The sequence below is a fragment of the Telmatherina bonti genome, assembly GCF_933228915.1.
Source record: "Telmatherina bonti genome assembly, chromosome: 8".
NCBI lineage: Eukaryota > Metazoa > Chordata > Actinopteri > Atheriniformes > Telmatherinidae > Telmatherina > Telmatherina bonti.
The window spans coordinates 23,160,517-23,188,514 of NC_136626.1; the positions used below are offsets into that span (position 1 = coordinate 23,160,517).

Below are 27,998 nucleotides of genomic sequence, written 5' to 3' on the forward strand. Positions count from 1 at the left end.
CAGAGAGGGGCGCGCAGCGGCCGGACAACGGCGAAACGGTTTTGATTATTTTCCGTTTTCACCAAGTATAGCTCCTCAGTTGCCGTAAATTACTGCTTGGACATTTTCTGGATCACCGGACTAGAGATAATCGCTGTCACACGCCGGAGTTGCATTTTTATTGGTACGGGCAGGCTGGGTGGGTTTTACTGGAGGCTGCTAACGTTAGCTGACAGGCTAGCCCAACGAGCTAACGCGGAGTGCTTCACGTTAGCCTGGAGAACAGCGGGGAGGGGACTGGCGAGGCGGCTCCAGCTTAGGGGAATGTGAACCAGAGGTGTGCGGGGGTTTGCTTGGTTCATCCCAAAGGTCCTCACACCAAACTACTGGGATGGGACAGCAGGTAGGCCGCGTCGGTGAAGTTACATCGACCGGATTCCAACCACCACCCCACGCGCCCCAACCGAACCAGGGGAAGGGGAACCGGGGTAGCGGCGCCGGGAGGAGACCCCGAGAACCCGGCTGTAGCACCGCAGCACCGCCTGGCAGGGTTGCTGCAGTCAACGTGCCCGATCCTGGGATCAATATCTTTACCCAGCATTCAGGTAAATAAGAGAGCTTTCTTTTGTAAAAGCGTGGGAGGTGACAAAAGATGATTTTTCCTTTTTATTTGTTTGGTTGCTGTTAAGGGTCCGCTAGCAAATCCCATGCTATTTGACAACGACGCGTTAGCGGAAATAGCTATGCCGTCCAGCGTTAGCTTATACCCCCACTGTTTGCCTCTGTAGTCATAAATTGCCAGTTTTTTCTTAAAGGAGTCAGTTTATTCAACTTAATTTATCTTATTTGAAATCAACTTTGACAGCAATATGCTGGGGAATCTGTATGTGATTTAATAATCTTGAAAGGCACAATGACTGTGGAAAGAGGAAGTCTTCTTTGCTCTTCTGCAGTCAAAACTTGAGGTTAAAAACTTTAGTTCCTTCAGACGCCTCTATATGTCACATGATATATGTCATGCCATATCATGTTTGGCTTGGAAACGCTGATTCTTGCCCCCGGAAGTTGGCGAGCTATTCCGCACCATTAACTCTCTATAAAAGCTGTATACCGCAGGCTCGCGTTACATTATCTAGTGGTTTTCACATGCTCACTTACATCCTCTGTCTGATATTATCTAAACGTTGAACACACCCAGCAAACTGAATGCACGGTTTAATACTTTGGGAACACCCAATGTTTTTCTCCACCTTTTTATCATTATATACACTTTTGGAAATGGCAATTTTCTATTAACTTCTGGCATGTCCCCATAACAAAAGACCTAAATGGCACAAACAGGACAGAGGTGATGTCAGTCACCTGACTCAACACTACAGCTCCTGAACCATGTTTCTGCTTTAAGCATTTGCATTTCTTTGACATTGATATCTTAGCAGCTATTCTAAGTTTATGAGAACAGAGGTGACAGAATATTTGTGTTTATATATTGTCATCATTATATCAAATGCCACTTTCACAAAAGTTTGCCATCTGCTGCTGATTGTTTTACAAATAGAAGTGAAAAACTACCGGCATAGTTTGTTTTCGTTTCCACTGATGTGCCAAACCAGCTCCCTCCTGCTATTCCAGTGAGCAAGGACACACAGAAGGTGCAATCCTATGGGAATGGAAAGCATTTCCAATTCCTGGCTCTCACATCTCAAAAGCAATCGTCCTCACAGACAGACACTAAGTGCAGCACTACTCGGTGTCGGCACTGTTCTGTTCTCTCCGATGTCAGGACAAGAGTAGCCTTTTTATAGCATCCAGGATGCAGTCACACAGTCACTCTGAAGAGAGACTGCTACTCTTCAAAGCACACAATAATAGAACAAAGACTCTTTAAGTGGGGAAGCGTTGGACTGTGTGCTCAGTCTTCCACTGAATAGCAAATTGATCTTTTCCTCTTTGTCTAATGATGGGATAGTGAAACAGCACTAATTTTAACATTTTTGTGAGTGAATTTCAATGGTATAAATGGATAGTTTACCTAGTTTTCCCTCAGAAGCAATTTGTATATTGAATGAGTAAGGTGTGTGCGTTGGCTTCTGTTTGAGATTGACCAAAGTCTCCATCAACTACATTTTTAAGGTAAACTTAAATTTTAGTTGAATGGATAGATGGGAGAGGGAGGGTGGGTATTGGAGCCTATCCCAGTGAATGCTGGGAGATATATATAAAATTTAGGTAACATTCCTATTGAAATTAGATTGAATTAAGGTAGTTGTGTTGATTCAGGTTCATAACCACTTAATAACATAGTCATATACTTAAATATACCTCGTTCAAGTGTAAATTAAAGGTGACAGTATGTTAGGAATGCACGTCTGTCTGATGACTTCATACCTTTTTTATGTTGCTGCCTGTCTTTTGAGTATCAGAAGCATCATTTGTGTATCTGCCAGACCATCAAGCTTAAACTCAATAAGTTGTTTTTGATTGACAGATAAAGCTGAAAGTCACTGTCGTCAGTTGGCTTTTGGAATGAATGGCCCAGTGGCCTTTTACATGTGTTTTCCATTTCTTAGTAGTATTGTTAAAAATGTTCAGCATCAAGCTTAATATTCTTAACCATGTGAACCGGTTTAACATATCATCTAATATAGTTTGGATCAGTTTCCTTCTATTTATTTGAAATACAGCATCCTTGTCTGATAGTAAGGCAGTACTTGCTTCTCCAGACATACAGATCAGCTTTAAAAACACTGAGCCAAACAAGGAGAGATGGGGAGCAGACCATCTCTGTGCTGATTCAAAGGGAGCTAGCCAGACACACACACACCTTGGAACATTGATTCAAATGTTGTATTGGTGAATCAGTGGCTGCAGCATATTAATTTCAGAGATAATTTTTGCAGAGGGGGTCACCACCTTTACATAGACACTGCAACACTGTGACAGAAGGAAGACTTGTGCTTTGGAAGAGTAGTATCTAAAATAGTAGTGCAATTCATGGATTTTCTGTCACATTTACATCACTTTTCCTAAATTAAATTTATATTGTCTATTCAAAAAGTGTAAACATGTAGAATTGATTGTTATAGTCAATTTTAAAGATGAACCGTGCCTTGAAATGTTCTTTATATAAAATCAACAAAGTGACAGTTGATCTATATTAATCAGAAATATTGGGCAGTGGGATGGATCTGTATATTTTTTGTCTGTAGTTCTAAAGATGCATGTAGAGTTTGGAAAGTCCAGAACACTACTAAGGCAGCCAAGAGGAGAAGTGAGATTCTTAAATCCTGGATTCAAAGACCTAAGCTGATTTGCATCTTGGGTGAAATTAGATTAGAGTCTAATCCACTTTTCTGTGGACTCTGTGCTAAAACCATAACAACCAAGAGAGGTATCAAAACACCAGGAAAATATTAGAGTAAGCAAAATCAAAGACTTGTGTGGCTATGGGCAAGAATTAAATGGGTTTTAATAGATAACATCTTTTCGTGATCATGATGTGTGGATGAAAAGAAACATAGTAGTGCTAATTTCTGCCATTAACCACTGGGAGGAGCTATGGACTCATATCTCCTCTGACTGAGTCTTGCTAGAAATTAGGACAAAATGCAACAGGCTAACTTCATCTTAAAGGTGGCACCATGACTTTTAGCATTGTCAGACCAACAATGAAAAGCAAAGTTTTATTGTGCAGACTGTTATAACAGAATTAGACTTGGTTTGTGTCTGAATGCTGCATGCACTGTTGTGGATGTAATAGTTGTATTAAATAATTAATATGTCTCTGTGCCTTCCTTACATTTTTTTTACTTGAACTACCAAGCCTCTTTGCTCCCGAGACTGAACCTTTTACATCAGCCCTGGCTGTTACATTCATTCATTTTCCGAACCGCTTATTCCAATTCAGGGTCGCGGGGAAGCTGGAGCCTATCCCAGCCGGCTTTGGGCGACAGGCAGGGTACACCCTGGACAGCTCGCCAGTCCATCGCAGGGCCACACACAGAGAGATGAACAACCACACTCACGCTCACACTCACTCCTAGGGGCAATTTAGAGTGACCAATTAACCTATCATGCATGTGTTTTTGGAAGGTGGGAGGAAGCCAGAGTACCCGGAGAGAACCCACGCACACACGGGGAGAACATGCAAACTCCACACAGAAAGGCCACTGACCAAACCAGCCAAGGATCGAACCAGCGACCTTCTTGCTGTGAGGCCACAGTGCTAACCACTGCGCCACCGTGCAGCCCTGGCTGTTACAATGGACCTCAATTACAAATCTGTCTAAGAAGAGTTAAATATCGTCTAATCCATTGCTGTTAATTTTTTTCTGTCTATTAAAGACAGATAACATTTTTATATATTTAAGATATTTAACTGATTTGAAGTTAATTATACTTCCTGACACAAAAAAAATTATTGATGAAACTTTCAAGTTCAGCCCCTTCAGCTGCCTTTTTAATGTTTCTTGTATCTCAACTCCCAGTTGCAGACATAAGCCCTTGTATCTGCTTCCAATCAGCTTTAATCTGTAGTTTCCAAAGCTGCAGATCTAGTGGTTAATACTTGGCTTCAAGTCTGTTGCTTTTATCATTAAAGTGTGAGGATTATTTTGAGCAGTTAGTGATTAGCTATACAGATGGTGAAGCAATCTCTTGCATCTGTCAGTTGGAAAACATCAAGTGTTGTAAACTTTTTAGGAAAATCTATCCAGATTGTTCTTGTGTCCTCCAGTGAAATAACAGTTTTCACTCTTTCATGGATTTTTCAGGGGAAGAAATTGTTGTGATGAGAAATGGGGTTGGTAACTGTGCCAAGCCTGTTAAGCACTGGTTTTGTTCCAGGATGAGTACTCTGCTTCTGGCATTATCACTACTGCTTATCTTGTAGGCTGCAGATTGGAGACTTGGCTGGTAATGCACCCTTGCACACACTTAGTACTGGCTTTCACACTAATATGCATGATGATAAACACATTCATATACAGTTATTTCTTCCTGTCCTTGTTAGTAAAGCTGTAATGTTGGGATGCTTCTCCTGATGATGATCCTTGAGCTGATCAGTTAGAAACCCTTTAATCCTAAAGCCGCCCCCCCCGGCACTACTGGCCTCAACTGTCTTAATGCTTTATTGAGGGTCCAAATATTTAAAGGTCAACAGATTTAAGGAGAGACCAGGGATTGAATACCCTCTTCTGTCGTTAAAATCTCCTCATTGGGTGCACTTCAGTTTCCCATAGAACCATGTAAGTGGACAAAGAGAAGTGGAAAAGACTAAAGCAGTCTGCCGGTCTTGTGCAGAGCTGTGTTCAAGATCCATTCTCTTGCCGCCTCTTTTACATGTGAACAGAGGCACATTCTAACTGAAAACTCTGTAAATAGAGGTGAGTTATACATATTCCTGTTAACACCAAAGTTAGGCAGTTTTATGTTTGTGTATTTGTTCCCCTACTGTTCCACAGAAAAATTAAACTAACTATGAAACCAAGGTATGTACAGAACCATGATTTTGACTGACTGTTCCACACTTATTTTGGATATTTATTTTAAAATAAAGGCTTGGAGACCATTTTTAAGTTTAATTTATATATATTTAAGTTTTATTACTTATTTACTGTATACTTACATTTAATTAAATATGATTTTTGTAAGTATACGTTAAACACCATCCAGTGGTTTCTTTGAACAGTCTGTGTTAAGCAGCTAAAACATCCACCCGAGCACAATTTAATGACACCCTTGAGATTATGTCACAGGTAGGTAACTTTTACCTTCACCCCTTGATTGTATTGTGACTACTTTTAAAAATTCTGACAATAGTATCACAAATTATTTTTAATTATTCTTATGGTACATTAATATTACAGTTTATTTCCGTTAATAGTCTCATCTACAAAACCTCAACAAATAATGCTTTTGACAGTGTGGTATAACAATATCTAGGTTTTTTTGTTTTGTTTTGATTTTTTTTTGAACGGCTAAAGCCTAGACATGCAGCATAACATTATACGTCTTTGTTCTGAAAGAAAGTTACAGCTTTATTTATAATGGTTTTCTGCAGTTTTCATATTTTTGTAGTCTTGCCAAGATTTCAGGTGACTGGTTAACTCCAAGTTACAACTCTCAAAATCTGATTGTCATGTTCACATGATTTTCTTGTGTTTTTGAGTAACGAAATCCTAGTCTGAGCACACAACACATCTTAAGTGCAGTAGGAGTCACACTACATGCTTTTTTCACAAAGCTACTGACTCATCTGAGTAATTTCTGAGACAACTCTATGCAGGCAAGTTTCTGTGTGTTTTGCTCACCTGTTGAACAGCTTTTATCACTCAAGTTTGTCTCAATTATACGCGCTGGAAACATTAAACGGCATCATGATTTAAAGCAGCATCAAATTCTGTTCAGTTTCCTGACACACTACAGTTTTTGAACCATACTGTCATTGTGTAATTCAATTCAGTTCAGCTTTATTTGTATAGTCCTACTTCACAACAGTGTTGTCACAGGGCACTTTACATACATGAATCAACATGCACATCATTTCAAGCCAATTCATACATAGCCTATAATAGAAACCAACTGATTGCATCGAATCATGACTTCAATCCAATCCCCCATCCTGAGCATGCACGAGGCCGCAGTGGGAAGGAAAAAACTCCATTTGAACAGGAAGAAAACCTCTGGCAGAACCCGGCTCAAGGAGGGCAGCCATCTGCCTTGACTGGTTGGGGTGGTGAGGACAGGAAAGACAGATCAACACGTACAACTGTACTTATTCAGGAACCTGCGGAAAAAAGGAGAAATAAGTTAGAGACGGCAATATTGTCATATATTTATACATTAATATATTAAAGAAATTGAGCGAGGTACTTCTCAGTGCATCAGGTGATGTCCCCATTGCTACATAAGTAATGGATGGCTAGACTACCCATAACTATGACAGTAAAGAGCCTCACTTGGACAGTTGGGTCCTGTACATGCAGACTCCAACTCAGGAGATGCTCATATCCTAACTGTAAGATTCATGAAAAAGGAAGGTTTTCAGCTTGATCTTAAAGATGTGGAGGGAGTCTGCCTCCCAAACCCACAGTGGGAGCTGGTTCCATAAGAGAAAGCCTGATAGCTAAAGGCTCTTCCTCCCATAGTACTCTTTGAGACTCTGGGAACCACAAGTAAACCTGTAGTCTGAGAGCGAAGTGCTCTATTTGGAATATATGGAACTGTAAGCTCTTTTATACAATGGAGCTTGAGCATGGAGAGCTTTATATGTGAGGAGAAGAATTTTAAACTTTATCCTGGATTTAACAGGGAGCCAGTGTAGAGGCTAAAACTGGTGAAATATGATTTCTGCCGCTAGTTCTCATTAGAACCCTCGCTGCAGCATTATGGATCAGCTGGAGACTTTTCAGGGCATATTTGGGGCAGCCCATAAATAAAGAATTGCAGTAATCTTGTCTGGAAGTAACAAAGGCATGGACTATTTTTTCTTCATCTTTCTCAGGCAAGATGCCCCTAATTTTTGCAATATTACGCAGGTGGAAGAAGGCGGTTCTAGAAACCTGTTTTAAATGTGAGCTAAAGGACAAATCCTGGTCAAGAATAACTCCAAGATTCCTCACAGTGATACTGGAGGCCACATTAATGCCATCCAGATTAATTTACATAGCTGTATAATTTTGTCCTAAGTTTTTCAGGCCCGAAGATAACTTCTGTCTTGTCTGAGTTTAAAAGGAGAAAATTCAGTCATCCAGGTCTTGATGTCTGTAAGACATCTTTGTATTCTAAGAAACTGATTGGTTTCATCTGGTTTCATGGAGAGGTAGATCTGAGTGTCATCTGCATAGCAATGAAAATTTATACCATGCTGCCTGATGACATTTCCTAAGGGAAGCATGTATAATGCGAAAAGTATTACTCCAAGTACAGAACCCTGAAGAACTCCATGACTTACCCTGGTGTGTGAGGAAGACTCATTTACATGTACAAACTGAAATCAATCAGATAAATATGACTGTAACCAGCCTATTGCACTCCCTTTAATACCAATAACATGTTTCAGCTTTTGTAGCAGAATGTTGTGATGGTGTTGAATGCAGCTCTGAGATCTAAAAGAATGAATACAGACAAAAGTCCTTTATCTGAGGCCATGAGAAGATCATTAGTGACTTTCACCAGTGCTGTCTCTGTGCTATGATGAGCTCTAAATCCTGACTGAAACTCTTCAAACAGATTGTCTCTGCTCAGATAGGTGCATAGTTGGGTTGAAACTGTTTTCTCAAGAATTTTAGTCAAGAAGGGGAGATTAGATATTGGTCTATAATTAGCTAAAACTCCTGGATCCAGAGTTGTTTTTTAAGTAACAGTTTGATTACAGCTGTCTTAAAATATTGGGTTACATATCCTATTAATTGAGATGAATTGATCAGGTCCAGTACACATGTATTTCTTAAAGTGGAACTATTATGTGCATTTCAGGCTAATTTATTTTTATTTATGAGACCAGAAGGGCTGGGATTGATCGAGTTATTGTCACAGATCACTTTATTTACTTCAGACTGACCCTCTCCGTAGGCTGTCAGATCAGCCTGCGCTGGCAAAATGAGTGGATTGAGACTCTTCCGCATTAAGTCCTGCCTCCCGCCACTGCACTACATCGGGAGCGCGCACCGCATCTGCTTTTGCGGTCATTGTAAAATCTCATAAACAGAAGGATTAGGCTCATATGAACTCAATAAAAAAACAAAATACAATGTCAACACATAGCATACAGCCCTACATGTTGGAACCTGAATCAGAGCCTGAAAACGAAGTGGAAAACAGCAACCCACAGCAACGAATGCAGCAGGATGTCTCTCTTTGGTAAACTCACCAGCCATCGTTGGAAATAACTTTATCCGACGTTTTCCATCCGCTTGATGTATTTGTACATGCCCTTGTTAACCAGTAGAAGGTAACCAATCACCGAACCTTATCCCCCGGGATGTCACAAGGATTTCCAAGTAGAAAAAACTCTCTAAAACTACGCATGTTTCGTCGCCATGGAAACCGAACGGAGAGAGTGCTGGAACTCAAACTCAGACATGCGTTTAGGTGATAAAAAACAGTGCCGTTCACATGTCTGATGAGGATTCAACACTGTAACACTGTAGAAAGCTCAGAAAACTCCAAATACCATAATAACACCCCTTTAAGATACATATTTCCTTGAATAATTTGGTTGGGATGGGATCTAAAACACAGGTTGAAGGTTTAGATGAAGCTATTATGTTGATTAACTCGGAGAGCTGTACAGGCCAGAAACGGTCAAAATGAAAATCAGCTTCTAAAGACGTCTCTAGTGCTGCTGCAGATGAAATAGCATTAGTAGTGTTAAAGTTATTACTGATTTCCTTCCTAATAGAAACTATTCTGTTTACAAAGAAACTCATAAAGTCATCACAGCTGAGGTTCAAAGGAATAGATGGCTCAACAACACTATGGCTCTCAGTCAGCCTGGCTACAGTGCTGAAGAGAAACCTGGGGTTGTTCTTGTTCTCTATCAATGATGAATAATAAGCTGTTCTAGCCATACACAAGGCTTTTTTTTTTTTTTTTTTTTTTTTCACACTATCAAACTTTCTTTCCAGACTATGTGACACTCTTCTAAGCCATGAACGCCATGTTCTTTCCAAATGCCTTGATGTCTGTTTTAAAGCTTGAAGCTGGGAATTAAACCACAGGGTCCACTTCTTCTGACTCTGCTTCTTTAGAGGAGCATCATTATCTAGTGTTATACGCATTAAAACTGTCACTCTAGCAACACATTCATCAACCTGTCGGAGTAAAGCTCAGACGGATGTTTTCTGTCAAGTTAACACATAGTATTGTAGGAAATGCTGCTGAAATAGACTTCTTAAATTTGTTCACAACACTGTCTGACAAACATATTCTCAGCCCTTTTGTAGTCAAGTAAAGTAAACCCAAATGTTATTTAAAAAATGATCAGACAGAACAGGGTTATGAGGAAAAACTGTTAGGTAATCTAATCACTATTGATGCCATATGTCAGAACAAGATCCAGAGTATGATGATGAGAATGAGTCGGTCTGTGGACGTTTTGGGAAAATACAATTGAATTTAATATAGAGTTAAAGGCAATGTTTAAACTGTCATGTTCATCATCAACATGAATGTTAAAATCCCCCAGAACAATAACTTTATCAATATTCAGCACTAAGTCTGATAAGAGGTCTGAGAAGTCAGTTAGGAACTGTGAGTAAGATCCAGGTGGACGGTAGACTACTACTAGGAGAAGTGGCTTCTCTGATTTCCATCTGATATTCAATAAACCACATTTAATGGTTTTATTATTTTGTCTGACTGGATTCATTGTTTTGATCTTAATGAGGTTTTCATGATTTACTCTACCTGTGGTATCTGTTTTATTTATTTTATTCTTTCTGGGTTGTGGGGGGGGCAGATACAATCATTATGGGTTTTGGGAAGGGTGGCAACAGGGGTAAGAGAAAGGCAAGTGAGACTACAACTCTGCTTCCTAGTCTCAGCCTTGAATAGCCATGGGTTTATATCCCAGACACTGTCCATTTTGCGCTCAGCTGTAGCTCCACTCTGACTGCTTAACTTCAGTTCCTCCCACTTTGACACCATGAAAATATTTAACATGCTTAGTAATGAGCTGAAAACTGATATGCCTGTTTAACTCTTACAAATCACACCTTTGAAGCATTCACACATCATGATTGCTGATAAGTGGTTGAACTACTAATTTGGATAATTTTTCTGTGATTTTCAACATTTTTGTGTCATATAAAAAACAGCATTCTTCCAATGTGGATCTAGATCTTTTAAGCTGAAGACATACTCCACATTGAAAGTTTTTCTGAAAAACTTAATTGTCTTATTTTATCCTTTGCCAAAATGTAAAATCTCCTAAATATGATGATTACACAAACCTTCAAGGAATTTATGCTCAAGTTTGAACAGAACAGTGCCAATTTCAAGATAATTTGTCATTATCCTATATGGACGTAAGGAGATTATATCTGACTCTTAATTCCCCACCCGCACAAGGTGACTCTCCCTTATATTCTTTCCTAACTTTTTCCATCTGTGAGTAAGTTGAAGGATCTGATTTGGCCTGTCCTATAGGCTTATGCAATAACTTGTGTAGGTGGATCTCATCCATCACATTGTCTGAGGGTTTTGTTAAGGCTTCCTGCATTCAGGCAGCCATATATCTGCACCACAATCACTATCTGAAGAGTTATTTCTGGAGGTCATTCTGCTGTGTTTTATTCTACAGCAGCCAAAAATACAGCCTTACCTCACTACTTGTGTAATTCTGATACAATCAGTATTGTTTTTGATCAGGGACTATAAATAATGTTGTTATTGTGCTTTATACTTTAAAATTATTAACTTTTTATTATTTATTGTTGATAACAGCAAGTTTATTACTTTTAAGAATATACAAAATTATCACTTTGCTCCATGGAGATTCATAGTGTCAGTCTATCTAGCTTTCTATTTAGCTAGCTAGCACAAGCTTGTTGTTTGCTGAAGTGACAGTTTTATTGACACTTGGAGGTACAAATACTCAAACAGCTGCTGGGACAGCCAGGGAAATGGTGTCACTGCTGATTTGTGTGTATGTGAATATGTACGTCTTCAAGTTATGTGTGTTTTGGGAGCAGGGTCACCTCTGTTGCAGCTGTCCTGAGGTTGCAAGCTTGGCATGCCCCTCGGATTTGCAAACACCCTCTCTGCTCACAAAGCCATAGTTTCTTCAGAACGCACATGTGCTACAGTTCACAGCACGCACGCATACACATTGAGGCATCCAGGCAGGCACACGACATACCCGGTGCAGGCCAACTGTTCCCACAGTCAAACATTTTAGCACATGAGGTTTGAGTTTGCCATGAAGAACAGCATCTAGTTTTGATTTTGGTCCAACTGATTTAAATGTGGTAAAGAAAATTTTCCTAGATCAAGCCCCAAAAACAATTTGGTACAATTTGGGATAAGTGACTAATTAGTAATGGAGTTTCTTGTTTAAGTCTGTGTTGATTCAATTCAAGAAATTGAGACCTTTGATAAACATGCATGGCAAAATATCACTATATCATTAAAACATTCCTGAGAAGAGTGATGTGATATACGGCTATGTAAGAGGAGCAGCTCTGACAGTTGGCTCAGCCTGGCTGCAGCAGTTGTATTCAAGCACATTCACACACATTTAGCCCCCCACCCCATTTACACATGCATGCACTCACACACATACGCACACACTCACACACGGAAATGGAGAAAGTGTGGGTCAATTCAACCTCTTATCCCAAGGGGAAAAGACCAACCATCTGCTGTCGGCCTCAGCACTGGCTCAGCCTTTATGCATTTACCTTCCATACATATGGACCACATTCAGCACAGGTTTTCTTCATGCTATATCCCGAACTCTATACCGTCAACTTCACTTGACATGTTTTGTTTTGTTTTGTTTTTTTTAACTCTGTGTCTGGGCTGTCCTTGTGGACCTTGGAAGTCTTGCCACCCGTAAACCACGTCAAATCTTGTGGGGTTTTTTTCTTGTGTTTTTTTTTTTTTTTTAAAGGACATTGCAAATCACAGCTGTAATGTCATTATGGAGATTTGATTTGAGGGTAACCTCATGATGGTGTAGTCAACTGACATCCACAGCTTTTTTTTTTTTTTTTTTTTTTAATCCCAGTTTGGAAAAAATATTTTTTAGTCTTTATTTCCTGGGTCAACCGGGTTAATAGATTAATCAGTGGATCAAGAAGACCTGTGATTCTGTGCATACTGGAGTCAGTTCCTAACTGAGAAGAATATGTATTGGGAGTTGTGGCTAAGCCAGGTCACAGCCAGTGCTGCGCTGCAGTGTATGCTTCTTCAGAACAAAGGTGGGCATTTCTTTTAAATAGATACGATGATATATTTGCCAAATAGACTAGACACGGCAACATTCTTTGTTTTGTTTTTTTTTTTTTTTTTTAAAGGCACAGAGAGAGAGATTTTGACTTTTAATTTGTAGACACATGGATGAATGCTGTTGTGTAGTAACACAATAAAAATACTTCTCAAAGAATTTGTCAGCTTCATGAAAACGTTTGACTGGCCAACTTAAGATGTCTGAGGAAAAATGGTATTTCATACAGTTTTACTGGCATGAAGAGTGAAAGGGTACATTTGAACTAATAGTCAAAATTGAAGACATTCTGATTAGTTACTGATTTGTTGAGCGTGTTTGATATTTTTTTGTTGACTGCTTTTGATAAGGCGCTTGTCAGTCATTATCATTAGTCATTTTGGAATTGTTTTTGTATGGTAAGGTTAAATGAAACTGTTTTATCTATTCACTGCACCTATTCTTAAAATTCAGATCACATGTAGCTTATTAACGTTAACTAAACTTCTAAAGATTAGTGGATCCATTTTAGGCTGTAACACGACTAGGAAATTAATATAATGATAGTAGATTCAGCTGTGCACATGCCCACAAGTCCTTAAATCTGACTGACAGAGAAAATTATGTCAGCTATATTATGAACTATTCTATTCTCGTCATTTAGCAGATGCTTTTATCCAAAATGGCTTACAAATGAGAGTGAGAACAACACAAGCGAGAAATCAAACTAATACGATGTATTGATTAAAATGTGCCAGAGAAATGCTCAAACTTCAAAGTGATGGTAATAAGCTAATTTCCTCTAGTCCAGGGTTTCCCACCTGACAGTGTCATAGCTGTTCTTTTAGCTGTACTATACTTTGTAGGTTTATTAAAATCAAGACATTAAGTAGTTAAACAGTTTGTGCTGAGTGGTTTTGTTTTTTTTGTTTTTTTTAAATTGGTGCCTTTTGGCCATTAGTGGAAAATGGATCCTCCTTTAAGTTTGAAATTAATTTGAAATGCAATGTGACTTGACAGCTGAGTCTTGTGGTCAGATGATTATGTAAAACTATTTGTCAGTATCAGTGTCATATTCCCACTCTAATGCTGGAACAGGTCCGCTACCTGTAACAGATATTTCATGAAGACAGGAATCGGCAGAGAGGATTTTAAGGCGGAGGTTTTCAGAAATTGTTTTAACTTGATGAATAAATTTTGGTTAATAAAATATCCAGAAAATCTCAGTGTGAACCCCTTGTTTATTATAAACGTCTGTTCACTAAAAGTTCCCTTGACTGCATGACTTTTTCTCTTTCTTGTAACTTTCTGTCTCTGCATTCATTCAGATGGAGCAGCTGTCTAGACATGTTGCAACTTTGGCAGCTGCTGTCGTCGTCTTAGCTATGCATTTACCAACCAATGATTGTTGTTGAGGAAGTATTGTCTTGCACAAATATTTCATACCTCAGAGACTTAGTTGCTCCTCCTCTCTTTCTTTGCTTATGTACCCAATTAAAGAACAATCACACCTCAGATCTAACCTGGCTCATGCTTGACAGAGCAGGCCTGTGTGTATAGACAGTGATCACAGTGCTTTTCAGACAGAGGATCTTAGTGAAGTGATGCTTTTAAGGTGCCTGCAAGCAAGCAGCAGTTTTGAAGATGAGTGGACAGCTCGGAGTGGCCTTAATCTCCGCACAGGGTTCAGGCAGGGGACTCAGCCTGGACAGAGAGGTAGAAAATCTGCAGTGTAAATTGTTAAAAGTAGAGTATAGTAGAAAAATTATGGCATGTTTAAGAGTTCAGATTTGCCTCTAGGCTGCCTTTACCCCAGATGTTGTTTGTCTTTGGATGATTTTCAAATAGAGGATTAATGCTCAGTTTTTCCTGAAAAGCAAAAACACTTTCTTTTTGCATCCAAACCATCACCATTAATAGTGGGGCCACGACTCTCCAAGTTATTATTGGCCTGTAAAAGTCTCACTGTTTGTTTTTTTTTTAATAGAGTTTATCATCATTTTTCTGACTCTTAACTTTTCATCTTCCCTAGAAGCTCTGACAGAGGCAGTGCGCTGGAGCTCGAAGGAGAACCTACTGGGGGCAACTGAGAGCGACCCAAACCTCTTTGTTGCACTTTATGACTTTGTTGCAAGCGGAGACAACACACTCAGCATCACCAAAGGTAAGAAATAAAAAAGGAATGTTACTTTGGTCACAAGTCCTTTTTGATGTTGTTAATCCTTTAGTTGTTTCTTGATGTCTCTCACATCGGATTTTATGGATGAAATCCAGCTTTTATTCAGCTGCATTCTTTCCATACACTATTACCTTTGGTTGTTGCTTAGCAACATAATGCAACTCTACTGGAATGTTTTTCATGTCTTAACCACAAATTCATCAAAAACTGTTACGACTTGTTTCAGCAGAGCAGAGGTAAGAGTCATCAGTAATCATCCAGGTTCAGCAAGGGATAGGCATATCAGCAACGCCTAGAAACGATTATTTGCATAGTTATTCCAAAAGAATGTTCTGTGTCAACCATGTTCACTTCATTGCACAAGCAAATAAGAAACTCACCATACAACTTAGATTTTTGTTATTTTGCAAACTATAACAAGGTAATAGTAACAATTTGGGATTTTGACTTTTCTTTTACTATTGCTGGATTTTTATAGGTCCTTTACTTCACCCTAACACTTTTGTTTTCAGCTTGAAGTCTCTCCTTGAGCAGCAATTAATAAGTCAACCATTTGTACAATGACTTGTTACAGTGTTATTCAGAAACCCTCAGGCTTATGTCACCAAGTCACCTTCAGCATTAGACGTGGCAGTGTGTTCATCGTTCTATGGCAGCTGCTTGGGATGGAAATGATGTTTAGACCCTGAGTCATGGAGTGAATTGGAGATTTTGTCCCACATGCAGGCACATGTGCACTCCCAAGCTTCACTGAACTTTTCCTATCCGTCCCGCTCTTTCCTCTGTTCCAGCCCAGTAAGCCTCTGATGCTGTATTAATATGAAATCTGTTCAACTGTAATAATAACAGGTGGGTAAGGACAGAGAGGGTCTTGGCAAGCCCGTGTCTGCGACTGATCATTGTCTCTTCTTCATGCCAGGACTACCCAGGCTAAGCCGGAACAAAGTGGTGGTTGGGTGGGATAGGTGTGGATAATAATCTCTTCAAAGAAGCTCCTGCATTACAAATTCAGTGTGTTTAGTTTTAATTGCCTGACTGACTGCTGTGTTTAGTGTTTGCATTTTAGTGTATCATGCTAGTCTTATTAACCATACTTGATAAGATTAACTTGGCCCCCTGAATAAGATGTCATTATCACAATTTTTTTTATTATTCATTTTCTTTTCCTCATATCCATCATCCAGCTGGCAGCACTGAGCACTGTTCCCTTCACTGTTTTGCTCTTGTGAAGCGCCTTCCAGCACATCAATCTCTTTGCTCCATCTCCTGCACTGACATCAGAGACAGACTAAGAGAGCAGGCCAAGCCACTACATGCCTAGTTTCGCCTAGCCCTCTCTGACAAATATTCTTTTTACCCAACTCTACCATTGTTCCATAGACTTTTGATCAAGAGGCGAGTCATTTTTATGACACCTCTTACTTCTATGTGTAAGTGTACTTCTGATATGAAGGCAAACTAGTGACCACTGTAGAAGTGGTTTTGCCATTGTTAATTATTGAAGGAAAATCTAACTCATGGCTTTTTATCCTCTTCTAAGACACATGTACACAGCTTTTGAGATTATTTTAAGTCTCCTCTCTAGTGTTTAAGTGCTCTCTAGTCCTTTTAATGAAGGGTACTTTGACAGTAAACATTACTAAAAAAGAAACTCTGAAACTTTATACATTCTGCTACTAGTCATTTTTCTACTTCCTGTATCTAGGTGAGAAGCTGCGTGTGCTAGGCTACAACCAGAACGGAGAATGGAGTGAAGTACGGTCCAAGAACGGCCAGGGTTGGGTGCCTTCCAACTACATCACACCAGTGAACAGCCTGGAGAAGCATAGCTGGTACCATGGGCCTGTTTCCCGCAGTGCGGCCGAGTACCTGCTGTCCTCCCTTATCAATGGCAGCTTTCTGGTTCGTGAAAGTGAAAGCAGCCCCGGACAGCTGTCCATATCTCTGCGCTATGAAGGCAGAGTGTACCACTACCGGATCAACACAGCCACTGATGGAAAGGTAGATGGCTTGAAAGACTGGCAACTTGGGCATATTTGTGTGGTTGAATTGACCGTCAGTTTTTTTTTTTTTCTTCAGTTTTTTTTTATTTTCCAACTGTTTCTCCAGTTCAATAGACTCATCAGTTCAATTTATCTTGACTTTAACCACAGCCATGCTTCCTTTTTAGGTGTATGTGACGTCTGAAAGCCGTTTTGCCACTCTGGCTGAGTTGGTCCACCACCACTCCACTGTGCCTGATGGCTTAGTCACTACACTGCACTACCCGGCACCTAAATGTAACAAGCCCACAGTGTACGGTGTGTCACCCATCCATGATAAGTGGGAGATGGAACGCACAGACATCACCATGAAACACAAGCTCGGAGGCGGCCAGTATGGGGAGGTGTATGTTGGCGTGTGGAAAAAGTACAACCTCACAGTGGCTGTCAAAACACTCAAGGTTCAAATTGCTTTTCCTACATAGCTATTTTAATTGCAACAATGATTGATTTTTTTGGCTGAAATGAATGCTCATGTTTATCGAAAATTCTCCAAACATATTTGTATATCTGTGAGTGATGGTGGATGGCTATAGATCACCACCTGCAGGTAGATGCAGGCATTACATATGCTGTCTATTAATTCTGTGTGCTGCATTTTTTGTTTCTGCATTGACAGGAGGACACGATGGAAGTTGAAGAGTTTCTTAAAGAGGCAGCAGTAATGAAAGAGGTTAAACACCCAAACCTGGTTCAGCTACTTGGTTAGTATTGATCATCTGTTTTTTGTATTTTATTCACACCATTTTTTCTTTTCATGTCTAACATCTAAATATTACATGTTTTACTTAAGGCTAACTGATAATAAGCTTTAACTAAAAGACATTCTAAGTGGTTATATTACTCATCCATGCTGCCTTTCCCACAGGTGTATGTACATTAGAGCCTCCATTCTACATTGTGACAGAGTACATGCCGCATGGCAACTTACTGGACTACTTGAGAGATTGTGAAAAGGCAGAAGTAAATGCTGTGGTGCTGCTTTACATGGCCACACAGATCTCCTCTGCAATGGAATATCTTGAGAAGAAGAACTTCATTCACAGGTAAGAGTATAGTTCTATATTTGTGTTTTTGTGAGAGTGCATGTGAGCATGTACTTCTCAGCCCATTTCTTAAATCTTTTCTGTCATTAATGAAATTCTACCTCCCTCTCTCCTCCTTGCTTTACCTCAGGGATCTTGCTGCAAGGAACTGCCTGGTTGGTGAAAACCATGTTGTGAAGGTTGCAGACTTTGGTTTGAGTCGGTTGATGACAGGAGACACTTACACTGCTCATGCTGGAGCCAAGTTCCCCATCAAGTGGACAGCACCAGAGAGTCTTGCCTACAACACATTCTCCATTAAGTCTGACGTCTGGGGTAAGAAATACATTTGCATGTTTTTTTTATTTAGTCTTACTTTGAATTGTATTCTAATGTGCTCATATGGGATCATCCTTTTTTTCATTCTCTTTCCTACAGCTTTTGGGGTGCTGTTATGGGAAATTGCTACCTATGGCATGTCTCCATATCCAGGCATTGATTTGTCACTGGTCTATGATCTCCTGGAGAAAGGTTATCGCATGGAACAACCAGAGGGATGCCCACCCAAAGTTTATGAGCTCATGAGGGCATGTGAGTACCATCTATATTACCTACCATTTGTTCACCACGTTGTTACATTTCATTTTAAAGTCATGTACAGTCACTGAGAGTCTTAAGAAGTTTTTTTTTTTACAAAAGAAACATTTGTGCTGTAGATCAATAAATCTGAATCAGTTCGACTCAAAGCTGTGCAGTTGTAACCCTGCCAGCTCTCTCGTACAAAGTCTGCATAATGTCCCAATAAACCCATGTATGAATAGAGCGTGTATTTGTGGAGGAATTCACAGTGAGAAACTATGTACACTGATGACATTCCTATTATATGACTGCTCCAAAACAGGAACATTGCAGATATCTTATACTGAGGAAGAGAAGTTGCTGAACACAAAGACACTAAAAACAATGTTACGCTAAAGAGGAACAAAATCTGGGGAAGTAGAGCGTGTATAAAGAACAAAAACTGGCTCGTTTTGGGGCAGCCAGATACTAAGTTTGTACTTAAGTCACATGTAACATATCATGTCTCATAAGCCATCAAGCTACCCAGGCATCACCTCTTTCCTTAAACTAAAATTAATTTTTCTAATGAACATGTCTGACATGAATTATTGTCACTGTTTTCTTGTAAAAAATAAAGTACTTTTGTTTGTGTTTTTGTTCTAGGCTGGCAGTGGAGCCCGTTAGATCGGCCTTCGTTTGCAGAGATCCATCAAGCCTTTGAGACGATGTTCCATGATTCCAGCATTTCTGAAGGTAGAATAGCAAGCAGTGTTAGCTCATCTGATGGCCTTTTCTCAAGCTCAGAACCTGCTTTCAGGAACTTTTAAAATAGGATAATGGATTTAGCTAAATATAGAATATAAATCTTGTTCACTTTTTTGTTTGTTCTTTTGCTTTCTGAGGGAAAAGTTTTAGAAGTTCTAAGTCAGAAAAATTTTCGGAGAAAAATTTAAAAAAAAAAAAAAAAAAAAGGATGAAGGGAAAACCTGATTTAAAAAAAGAGAAAAGAGAAACTTCAACTGACTTGAATAGTTCATGTAATGACTAATTCCCTTGCAGATTTATGTAGCATATTAATTGGTTATCAAATGTTCAGATGATGGATTACTTTGGATCTAAGTAAAAGCTGACTGTGTACAAATAATTTTATTCTTTGCAGAAGTAGCAGAGGAGCTTTGTAAGACGGCCTCTTCCAGTCATTCTGGACCACTGCACTCTTTCAGTCACGATATGCCCCTGTTGCCTTCTAAATCTCGCACACTGCACAAGCACACGGAAAACAAGGAAAACATCGAGGGTGGACTGGATGGGCGTTCTGATCCCGGCACACACAGTCACTCAGGTACAGCCAGGCATGCCCACCTTTCTACCAACCTGTTGGGTGCACGACTGTATGATTCTGTAGGTATGCCAGAGGACAATGATACGTGGAGACATCTGCAGCGCCAACAAGCTCGCCGTTTGAGAAGAAGGGCAGTTGTTTTCTTCACCAACTGATCGCTGCTGTTAGCATCTGTTATTCTTCTGATAAACCTCCACTGGGGCATGTCATCATTCAAATGGCTATAGAAGTGTCAACAGATGGCAAAAAGTTTGCAGTAAACAACTACATCAACATGTTTGGAAACTACTTATTTTAAGTTTTAAACATATTGAATTATATCTGACTTTTAAGCTTTCTTTAATTGGTAGTAAAACATCTAACACCACAGAGCAGGCATAAAAAAGTTGAAGGACAAATTAAAATAAACTTTTTTTTGGGCTAAATTAATGAACAATAAACGAGTTGTATGAATATTAAGGTGTGTTCCATCCTTAACATCATAGTAAGGAACTGAGAATAATGGAGAGAAAGAAAATATGTTTATACCAGGAGTTGTTTGTCATCCACCATCCTTCAAAGTTCTTAAAATCCAGCTGACAATAAAATGAGTCATTTGTTTCTTGGTAGCCTCTTGGGTCTTCTTGAAAGTTATTTGTGTATTGATACAACTGCTCTGCTGCAAAATAAATCTGCTTCATGCACCTGAAATTTTTTTACACTGAGATTTTCATTACCAATATGATTTGTGTTGTTATGGCCTTTAAGCATTCACAAGTGTGCTGTTTTAATAATTGAACCCTTATCCATTCAGTATGACAGATGTATCAGTACATGAAGAACCCACCTTCTGAATGAACAATATTTTATTTATTTACTGTTTTGCCAAATCTGTTTGTTGCATTAATGTTGTTGCCATATTATGGCTCATTCTGGTAATTCATGTTTGCTAACCTTTGCTGTGTGTGGTGTGTTTAAATGGGTTAATGTTTATTTATTTGATTTTTTTTTTAATTTTTTTTTTTTTTTTGTATCTATATTTGAATGTGTATGTGTACTTGTATTTTACCTGTCACTAAGGAAATTTTGTTTCAACTTTAGGCATGTTTTTACCAGTAAAGGAAATTCTATGTTTATGGAATCGTTTAGCTCTTAAAAAAAATAAAATAAAAAAGCTAAATTTAAAAAAAAAAAAAAAAAAAAAAAAAGGACATCCTTATAAGTTTAAGATTATGTGGTGGTGGGGGGACTACATCCTGCTCCCAATCTCAGCACACTGTACAAGCACAATCACACACACACACACACACACACACACACACACACACACACACACACACACACACATTTGTGTGGCAATCACACAAATCCCCTCACACTTGACTCTAAAATACTTTGGTCAACAGAGTTCATGGTCACCTCAAATACTGCAGGATGTCTTGGTTCTGTGACTGCAGAACAATCATCACAACTTTCCACAACAGTTGTTTTCCATGACAGTTGGTGTGAGGCGTGTGATGATATGTTGTTGGTTTTCACCAAACATAATGTTTTAGATAAAAGCCAAACATTTCCACTATGGCCTTGTCTGTCCCAAGGACATTGTTGCAGAATTCTTGTTCTATTCAACTCATATGGTGCCTTTGACGTAGTAAATAGTGATATAGCGCTTAATCCCTACATATCCAATAAAATTGCACGGAACTTGCCATGCACAGCTGTATTTTAGCTTCGTTCTTTTTGTATATGTGTGCGTGTATATATATGTATGTATATATAATATATGTATGTGTGTGTGTATTTTAATATACATGGTTGGGGTAATATGCTGTTCTCGTTTTAAGATCCTGTAAAAACTGGGTAATTTTGTTTTTTCATGTTTGTTTATTTATACCCCAAAAATGAAAACCTTTGCATTATGTTGTACACAGCAATTATACACATCGCAACAACCAGTTTAGCACTGTAAACATTAGCATTTCTCTTTAAGCTTGTTATAAACTCATTTCCTGCTTAAAAATTGCTTGCTATTTTGTACCGAATAAGAATTAATCGACCGTATTCTTAAAAGTTGTCTGTTTTGCCTTTGATGCTGTGTAACTCCTCCATCTCATTAGAAGAGGTTGCACAGTTTCTGTTTTGTATTTGTAATTGTCTGATCTCTGAAGTGTATTTAATATTTCCTCTCTTACAGGAGAAACTTGTAAATCATTGGATTCATGTGTGCAATCACATAACTGGCTTGGACTCAAAATTTCCATTGAGTCTTGAAATCCTTTTTCCTTTGACTTGAATCCCAAAGGAGGAAATAATAGCTTGTACAGTTGGAGAAAATATTCCAGATTATTACTGTAACATGCAGCTATTTAGTATGAGTGACAGTAATGTACAGATGAGCATATTCAGACACTGAAGTGACTCAAGCTCATGCTTTCCATTTCTCGTTTCTTTTATTATGTTAAGAAAGCTTTAACAAAGATCTAAGTTCAACCTGGTCATGTTTTGTGAATGTAATCTATTCCTTTCTTTTCTTTCCAGGCTGGGCTTCTGTTTTTCTTGGAGGGGATAGCCGGTCAGGCAGCTCCCCAGCCCTTCCCAGAAAACAGCAGCCACGGGATAAATCTCCCAGCAGCCTTTTGGAAGATGCACAGGATATGGGCACATTTACACGAGACCGCAAGACTGGTTTTTTTAGCTCCTTCATGAAGAAAAAATCTTTTTCTTCGTCATCCTCTTCACCATCTTCACAACTCCAACATAACCTTCCAACACCACCCAAGAGAAGTAGTTCCTTCCGGGATATGGAAACACAACCCACCAAGAAATATGAGCCCACAGCTGATTTCAGTGCTCCTCCTCCTCTGCCCCAGTCAGACAGTTTAGGGGGGTTTTCCGCCTCTCCTTCTCACTCCCATGGGGAACCCACCCAGACACAGTCCCGCTGCTGTGGAGCTGCTTTTGGACAGAAACCCTCTGGTGGAGGTATTGGGTCTCAGCTGACAAGCGTTAGCAGCTGGGGTGGACTTGCTGGCTTTTTCACCCCCAGGCTCATCAAAAAGACCCTTGGACTACGGACGGGAAAGACAGCCTCTTCAGAGGAGGGTAGCAGTATAATTGGTGGACCAAAACCTTTCCCTAGGTCCAATTCTACCTCCTCAATGTCAGCTGGACTGCCAGACCTAGAGCGCATGGCTTTGACTTTACCTAGGAACCGCAGTGCTAAGCCCCCTCTGGAGAGAACTGCTTCCACAACCTCTCAGCCAGAGAATGGGGCTGCACGACCCTCAGAAACTCTGCTGAGGAGGATGGATGAGGGGACTGCGCAGATCAGGGAAAGGCCCAAAGCTAAGCTGCTACCTCGGGGTACTGCTGTAGGGGTGAGGGCACCAGGGGTTGGAGGGGAGGTGGGGGAATCAGACAATCTGTCTCGGGTCAAAGACAGTAAAGAGGAGAGTGGAGGGTTGGACAGGCAGCAAAGCTGGTCATCGCCCTCTAAGAGTTCCAGCTCGAGTTTGTCGCCGGCTTCGGGAGGTGCCCCAACTCATAACCACAAAGTTCCAGTTTTGATCTCTCCCACACTAAAGCATAGCCCGGCCGACGTCCACTTAGTCGGGCTCGACTCTCAGGGGAACCGCTTCAAACTGCTGTCTGAGCACCAAGGAGACAGAGACAGACCAAAACTTGTCAAACCAAAATGTGCTCCTCCTCCACCTCCAACTCTGCGCAATCTGCAACACTCCTACAGCGGCGATGGGGAGGAGCAGATCAGCGGAACACCCATAGAAGTAAATGGAGATACATTAAAAGGTCACAGGTCAGGACGAACATCAGGAGGAGCAGTAACAGGTAGACCATCAGTGCCACCACCACAAGTGCCTCCTGCAACTACCACCTCCCTTTCCTCTTCGTGTCCTGCCAGCACCAACACTACTCCCACCAAAATGGCCAATGGTGCCACCCCTACCGCCTCCTCACACACAGCACCATCTACTGGTTCCAAGGTTGCACTACGGCGAACTAGGCAACAGGTGGAGAGGGTGCCCCTGGAGCGGGTTAGCCGTGAGGCCTTGCTGGAGTGTGCCGAGGGCCTGAGCAGCGCACTAAATGCCAGCTCTGAAAGCACCTCCAGCACCCAGGTGCTGGACGCTGGCCACCAGCTGCTAGACTACTGCTCAGGTTACGTGGACTGTATCCCTCAGATGAGAAACAAATTTGCCTTTCGAGCAGCAGTGGGCAAGCTGGAGCTCAGCCTGCAGGAACTGAGAGCCTCGTCTTCAGGAGGCTTGAGCGGTTTGGGATCCAACACTGTGGTAGACAACTTACACAGCTGTATTAAAGAGATTAGTGACGTAATACAGAGGTAGCCACTGTGATCACACCAGTTGTCACCTCTAACTACCAGACAGTTCACTTGTATTCTTCTTTTTTTTTTTCTTTTTTTTTTAAGTTTTTAACTTTATTGACAGCTTTTTGGGGGACAAATGAGATAACTCTCAAAAGTACCTCACAGGAATCACTACAAAATATTTTTATATTGTTTACAAACTCACTCCATAAAATGCCAGTGTGGACACTAACTTTGCTCTCAAATGTAAATATTGAGAAGAAATATTACACCAAACTAAATGTGGTTTAAATCACGTAATGCAATGTTTTGCTACAAGTTTCCATTTGGCCATGATGAAGGCCACTTTGTTAACTGAATGTCGAGCGTCTCAGCTGTATGTTGCCAGCCAAGAGTAGGCAAAACTCACTCTGCTTAACTGTCAGTCTAAAATGTACTGACCAAGAATGATGGTGGCTTTGGCCAGCCTGCCTCAAATATGAAAAAAAATATATCCCTGCATCTTCAACTGTTTCACATGTAGGTGAATCATCAACTGGATGTTTTATGTTTCCCAGTTTAGCATTGTGTTCTGTGTCTTGAGAACTGAATGACCACAAGCTATTAAAAAAAACAAAAAACTATTGCAGTGCAAATGCAAGAAAAGAGGATCTGGTTTCAGTATAATACAAGGTTTGGGGTCTCAAATTGAGACGGTCTTTGTACAGATATTTTCCCCGTTGAACAAACAGGATCAAATTATAAATCTCAGAACTGGTTTTGTTGTTGGATTAAAGCCTGTGTTTTTGTTTTGTTTTGTAGAATAATCAGCTGCTTCAAAAGTGACATTCCCAAACATCCAGGTGAAATTGTTTTGATGAGAGCTTGATTTATGTTGGTGTATTTCAGTACTGGCCCTTAGGACCCACTGCGTTCAGTGTTTCCCTGCTCTAACCCAACTGTTGCAAACTAATTAACCCCCTCAATAGGCTGTCACCAAAAGTCTGGTTGAAAACTTTTCTTTTCCTTAACTAAATTAAATTATCTTTACATATCTAAGCAGTATCCATCATAAGATCCAAACACATTCTCTGTTTAGTATCTCCTTTGGTAGAGAAATGCCAGAGCATTATTAATGAAAGGAGGAATCTCATTTCCCAGAATTATTTGCAGTTCCAACTTTCAAAGACAGGCTAAAAAGTCGTACAAACTGTGATTTATGTGGATGAATAAGTACAGTAGAATGAGTGTGAGCAGATTGTAACACTAACTTTCACTTTTGTGCCTTTTCTTTACCACACCTTAATTATGATCCATAATAACAAAGTAATATTTTGTTTCTTTATATACTGATAAATGTCATACGATTGCAGTAGATGTAGTATCTAATGGACATCTGTAGTTTCAGTGTTGCAAACCTACATCACAGCTTAATGGAAGAAGTCAACGTTTCCTCAACTTGATGTTTTTCAATAACGTCAAAGAAAAGATGACCTTTTGTTATACTTTTCAGCCATTCTCCAAGTTCTTGCAGGCTTGTTGGTGAGACATTAATTTAAACTGGGTTTGGGTCTGTAACATGCAGAGCAGTGGGTCCTGAGAACCAGCACTGGCAAACACTCATTTACATTTAACTCTTATTACACAATATACTCCTTTCATACTGAGTGGAATTAAAGAAAAGACATTGAGAAGAGCAATCACATATTTTTTATATCCCACCATTCTGAAACATGATGACTGAATGTGTGGCGTCTTCAGCAGCACAGCATTTATTTTCACTTTTCGTGATGTAGCTTCAGCTAACACAGTAACACAGTGCTACATACAAGGGGAGCATTTCAGTAATAATGTCCAGCTGTGATTTTTTTTTCTTTTTAAAATGGAGCCAAGAAGAGTGGGATAATGAGTGAAAAAAGCGCACGGTATCTCATGAGCAGGTGAACTGGGACAGTATTTCTATAAGTGTCCTTCAGAGTATGGACTGTGCTGGATTCCTCGGTACCGTAAGATCTCAGCAGAAAGCAGAGACCTACTTTACACTAATCACCCAGGACTGAACTTTCAAACCACCTGCAGTATGTCTTCAGCACATGAGCAAAATGAGAATTTATTGGGTTTAAGAAAAAATATTTTCAGAATGTATGAACTTGAATTTTAAATTATTCTTTTTTTCAAAGCACAGACATATTTTGAGAAAAAGGTTATGTAAATGTTTGATTTATTTCATATCTAAACACAAAATGTCTGTGTGGCCACAGCCAATAGAGAAATGTTTTTGACTGAAGAGATGTATATCAAGACTGAGGCCTGTCCACCCATATCTGATGATGCCCTTTGAATGTATTAATCTGGTCAAATGTTCAACTTTGTGTGCTTGTGTCTTTAATCTCTTATTTTGCCATATTGTCTTTTATTTATTTTTGTTCTTCTCCAGTTCATTGCCCATACTTTAATTTTGGTCATACACACAGTCCAGAGATAGCTGCTTTATTTAACACATCAAGCTGTGTACAGCACACACAAGAGTTTTTCTCCATTTTTTAAATGTACTTTTCTTCCTTTTGCTCTCATTTTAAAGTACACTGGATACGGCCTGAGCTACATTGGTTACAGACACATATTTTGCATAAAAATACTAAAATATTTGTTAGCGTTTCAGGTCCATAACACGTTTAAAATACCCATGAATGAGAGTTTTTGGGGAAAATGTGTTTTTGTGAGGCATTTCATTACTTTTTATTTTATTATAGAAAATATTTCCATTTACTGTGAGATTTAAAATACATGGATTTAAAACATACTATCTTTTTTTCCATCATTTTTGGTGCCTTTTATGTGGAAAATAGAATTTATGTGAAAGACACAGTGACTGCAGCACATCCACGTATGGAAATGTTTAACCCTTTCATGAATGCATTCATGTGGTATGTCTCCTCTTCCATAAGTTTGTGATAAGATCACAACTGAATTTAATTTAGAGGTTTATGATCAGATGCAAACTTGAAACCAGGAGGTGCACTTTGTTCTTCACAATAATGCTTAAAAGCTTAAATTACATGGTTTTGGGGTTTTTTTTTCCAAATACCAACACTAAGTTCAGTCACACAAATAAAAGACACAAGTCTGCTGCACTAAACCCATGATGCTGTTTTTTCTACATTTGAACACATCTAACAGTGAGAGTGACTAATGCCGGTTTGGTCTGCTTACCTAATGGGTTCTTGTTTTGTTTTTCAATACAATCTCTGTAAAGTAGATTCCCCTAAAAAACTGAATGGAAAGTTATCTTTTTATCACATTTAGTCCTAATTTTTTTTGTCTTCTATCGTATTTAAAATCTACATCAATACTAGTCAGTATTTGAACTGACCATAACATTTAAACTGAATGTCACCATCTTTTTTTTTCCTCTCTCTCTCTTTTTTGAAAATTAGTCCTGAAGAAAATTTTTATACATTATACCAAAGGCCACATCTTCAGTCGAATGAGTGCAATGTAAAACACAGACACACCGTAACAGAATATGTGAATCTCAACAGGGATAAAAATGTCAGATGTTAACATGAACTTTTTTATTGTACAAAAATATATTTTGTGTTCCTGTTTTACTTTTCCTTTTTTTTAAATTTTATT

The 27,998-nt window shown here is 39.4% G+C and overlaps 1 protein-coding gene across 1 annotated transcript; it reads left to right on the forward strand.

Annotated features, from left to right (window-relative positions):
• The first annotated feature begins 7 nt into the window (after positions 1-7).
• abl2 (c-abl oncogene 2, non-receptor tyrosine kinase) lies at positions 8-27,991 on the forward strand. The gene is made up of 11 exons (XM_079244990.1): positions 8-584; positions 14,898-15,074; positions 16,795-17,090; positions 17,260-17,532; positions 17,751-17,835; positions 18,000-18,177; positions 18,308-18,492; positions 18,595-18,747; positions 19,381-19,470; positions 19,877-20,059; positions 22,577-27,991. The coding sequence occupies exons 1-11, from the start codon at positions 371-373 to the stop codon at positions 24,400-24,402; spliced, it is 3,660 nt and encodes a 1,219-aa protein (XP_079101116.1). The 5' UTR covers positions 8-370; the 3' UTR covers positions 24,403-27,991.
• Positions 27,992-27,998: the final 7 nt, after the last annotated feature.

Coding starts and splice junctions, on each gene's coding strand:
- abl2 (XM_079244990.1), top strand. CDS start 371: ATGGGACAGCAGGTAGGCCGCGTCGGTGAAGTTACATCGACCGGATTC. Junction 19,471..19,876: donor TGATTCCAGCATTTCTGAAG/GTAGAATAGCAA, acceptor TATTCTTTGCAG/AAGTAGCAGAGGAGCTTTGT. Junction 20,060..22,576: donor CGGCACACACAGTCACTCAG/GTACAGCCAGGC, acceptor TTTTCTTTCCAG/GCTGGGCTTCTGTTTTTCTT.